General features: G+C 46.6%; 1 protein-coding gene across 1 annotated transcript in view; it reads left to right on the top strand.

The window, feature by feature from the left end:
• Positions 1–1073: 1073 nt before the first annotated feature.
• Positions 1074–2500, top strand: part of si:ch211-286o17.1 (uncharacterized) — a 17965-nt gene continuing 16538 nt past the window's right edge. The window contains exon 1 of the mRNA XM_030375829.1: positions 1074–1354. Coding sequence (XP_030231689.1) covers positions 1270–1354 — 85 coding nt within the window. The 5' untranslated portion in view covers positions 1074–1269. The remainder of the gene's footprint in view (positions 1355–2500) is intronic.

Raw genomic sequence — 2500 nt, forward strand, 5'->3', positions numbered from 1 at the left:
AACAACACTGTCCAACGCAGACACAACAGCACAAGTATCCCACCGCAACAGTCCCATGCCTGGGCAGGGTTCTCTGGTCTGGACACATGGTTCTCTTGGTCTGGACACATGGTTCTCTAGTGTATACATGGTTCTGGATACATGGTTCTCTAGGCTGGCTACATGGTTCTCCTGTCTAGATACATGTTTCTCCTGTCTGGATACATGGTTCTTCTCTCTAGATACATGGTTCTCTGGTCTAGATACATCGTTCTCCTGTCTAGATACATCGTTCTCCTGTCTGGATACATGGTTCTCTAGTCTAGATACATCGTTCTCTAGTCTAGATACATGGTTCTCCTGTCTAGATACATCGTTCTCCTGTCTGGATACATGGTTCTCTAGTCTAGAGTCTAAGTGCATGAGAGGAGTTCTGCAGTTAATTTAGCTGAAAGGGAAACACATGCTGACTGCTGCACCAATGAGAAGCCTTTCTCTCAAAATCTGGTTTCCCTCCTTTTTAATGGCGAGGAGTGTGTCTGTGAAAGAGACTTTGTGTGTGTGTGAGAGAGACTGTGGGAGTGTGTTAAATTGTGTGTGTGTGTGTGTATGTGTGTGTGTGTGTGTGTGTGTGTGTGTGTGTGTGTGTGTGTGTGTGTGTGTGTGTGTGTGTGTGTGTGTGTGTGCGCGCGTGTGTATGTGTGTGTGTGTGTGTGTGTGTGTGTGTGTGTGTGTGTGTGTGTGTGTGTGTGATTGTGTGTGTGTGTGTGTGTGTGTGTGTGTGTGTGTGTGTGTGTGTGTGCGCGCGTGTGTATGTGTGTGTGTGTGTGTGTGTGTGTGTGTGTGTGTGTGTGTGTGTGTGTGTGTGTGTGTGATTGTGTGTGTGTGTGTGTGTGTGTGTGTGTGTGTGTGTGTGTGTGTGTGTGTGTGTGTGTGTGTGTGTGTGTGTGTGTGTGTGCATGGGGTAACCAACGTAAGAAGGGGGTGTAGGGTTGGGCCTGGGGAAGAATCAGGAAGGGGAGGGGTGAGAGAGAGAGAATGGGAGAGAGACAGAGGCAGAGAGAGAGAGAGGGTGGGGGAGTGGGGGGTTGCAGTATAAAAACTACCAGAAACACAAGTGCTGCTTTATCCCACCCTGTCCCGCTCTGGGTAAGAGGAAACCTCACACTGGCCTAGCCCCCATTGGCTCTCTCTCGCTCTCTCTCTCTCTCACTCTCTCTCGCTCTCGCTCACTCTGTCTGAAACGCTCTCCACACACCGCTGGACGTGCACGCACACACCGACTGGAGCATGGCCCGATCTTCGCTGAGGATGAATGAACTGAGACGCAACATGTCCTTCATCACCCTGCTCCTCTTCGCCTCCGCTCTGAACGGTAGGAGATGCGCTCCGATGGGGGGGTCAGTCTGGGCAGGGAGAGCATGATCTCTGGGGGGGGGGGGGGGGGGGGGAGTGGTGCAGGCGTTGAAGCCATTTGTCTCCTTTTAACCCTACAACCTTTCTACTCGCTGGTCCAACACTAACTATTTGTCCCAGAGTGAAACTAAACACCCCACTTATTGCTGTGGGATGTTGTGGGTTTTTTTCAGAATGCGGTCCAAAAAGTTTTGTTTCCTTTCTTCTTTTTTTCGGTTCTGTGGGTTAACGGTTATTTTTGGGACGGACCCCGGCGAACAAAGGGGTCATTTTCAGAGAGCGTGCTTTTTTTTTATTTTACAGCTTGCCCCAATTCCTGGGGCGTTTATGAGAATACTCATTCTCATAAACTATAAAAGTCTGTGAATGCAGATGTGCTTAATGAAAGGCATGCTTTTCATATCGTGCCGTATTAAAAAAGGAACCACATGCCTTCTCACAGTGCCAATGGGGAACACCCTCCATTGCTATGCTCAGTATTTCATTGATGTGAGGTTTGGGTCGGTCTGTGAGTGTGAGAAATGGGATATGTACGACTGTATTTATATTTAGCAGACACGAGTGCATGTAGGTGTGCCTGCGTCTGGATGGGGAAGTGGTGTAAAGTCGATGTGCTTTGTGAGGTCAACCTGTTTGTGTGTGTGTGATAAACTTATATTTATACCGGGGCACTCATGTTTTAACTATTTGGAGTCATATCACTCCGTCATCATTAAGAGGAAGAGGAAACCCAATCAATTCAACTTGGTAAAAGTTTATCAGCAATAACAATGCATTCCATTCAGCCAATTTTTCCCCCAATATACTAAAAATCCCTGTTAAGGCATCTTTGAAATCAATTTCAGTGAAAAGTTCAGCCCTGTGTCTCTCAGAGGGAGCGGCCTAATCCAAACCTCCTGTGTAGTTCAGGGGGACATGTGGTCGATGACATCATATGAGTGATGTGGTCCTTCGCTTTGTTATGCCAAGTCCTAAAAATGTCCTGTGTGTACCCTATGTTTGATTTACTGTATATTTTCTTGTATAGAATTATGACTTTTTGTGACATTTTTTTTAAAGATACTTTGAAACTTTCATATTTTTCTATTTAATAATTCGGTAAAAA

The sequence above is a fragment of the Gadus morhua genome, chromosome 13 (assembly GCF_902167405.1).
Source record: "Gadus morhua chromosome 13, gadMor3.0, whole genome shotgun sequence".
Lineage (NCBI taxonomy): Eukaryota > Metazoa > Chordata > Actinopteri > Gadiformes > Gadidae > Gadus > Gadus morhua.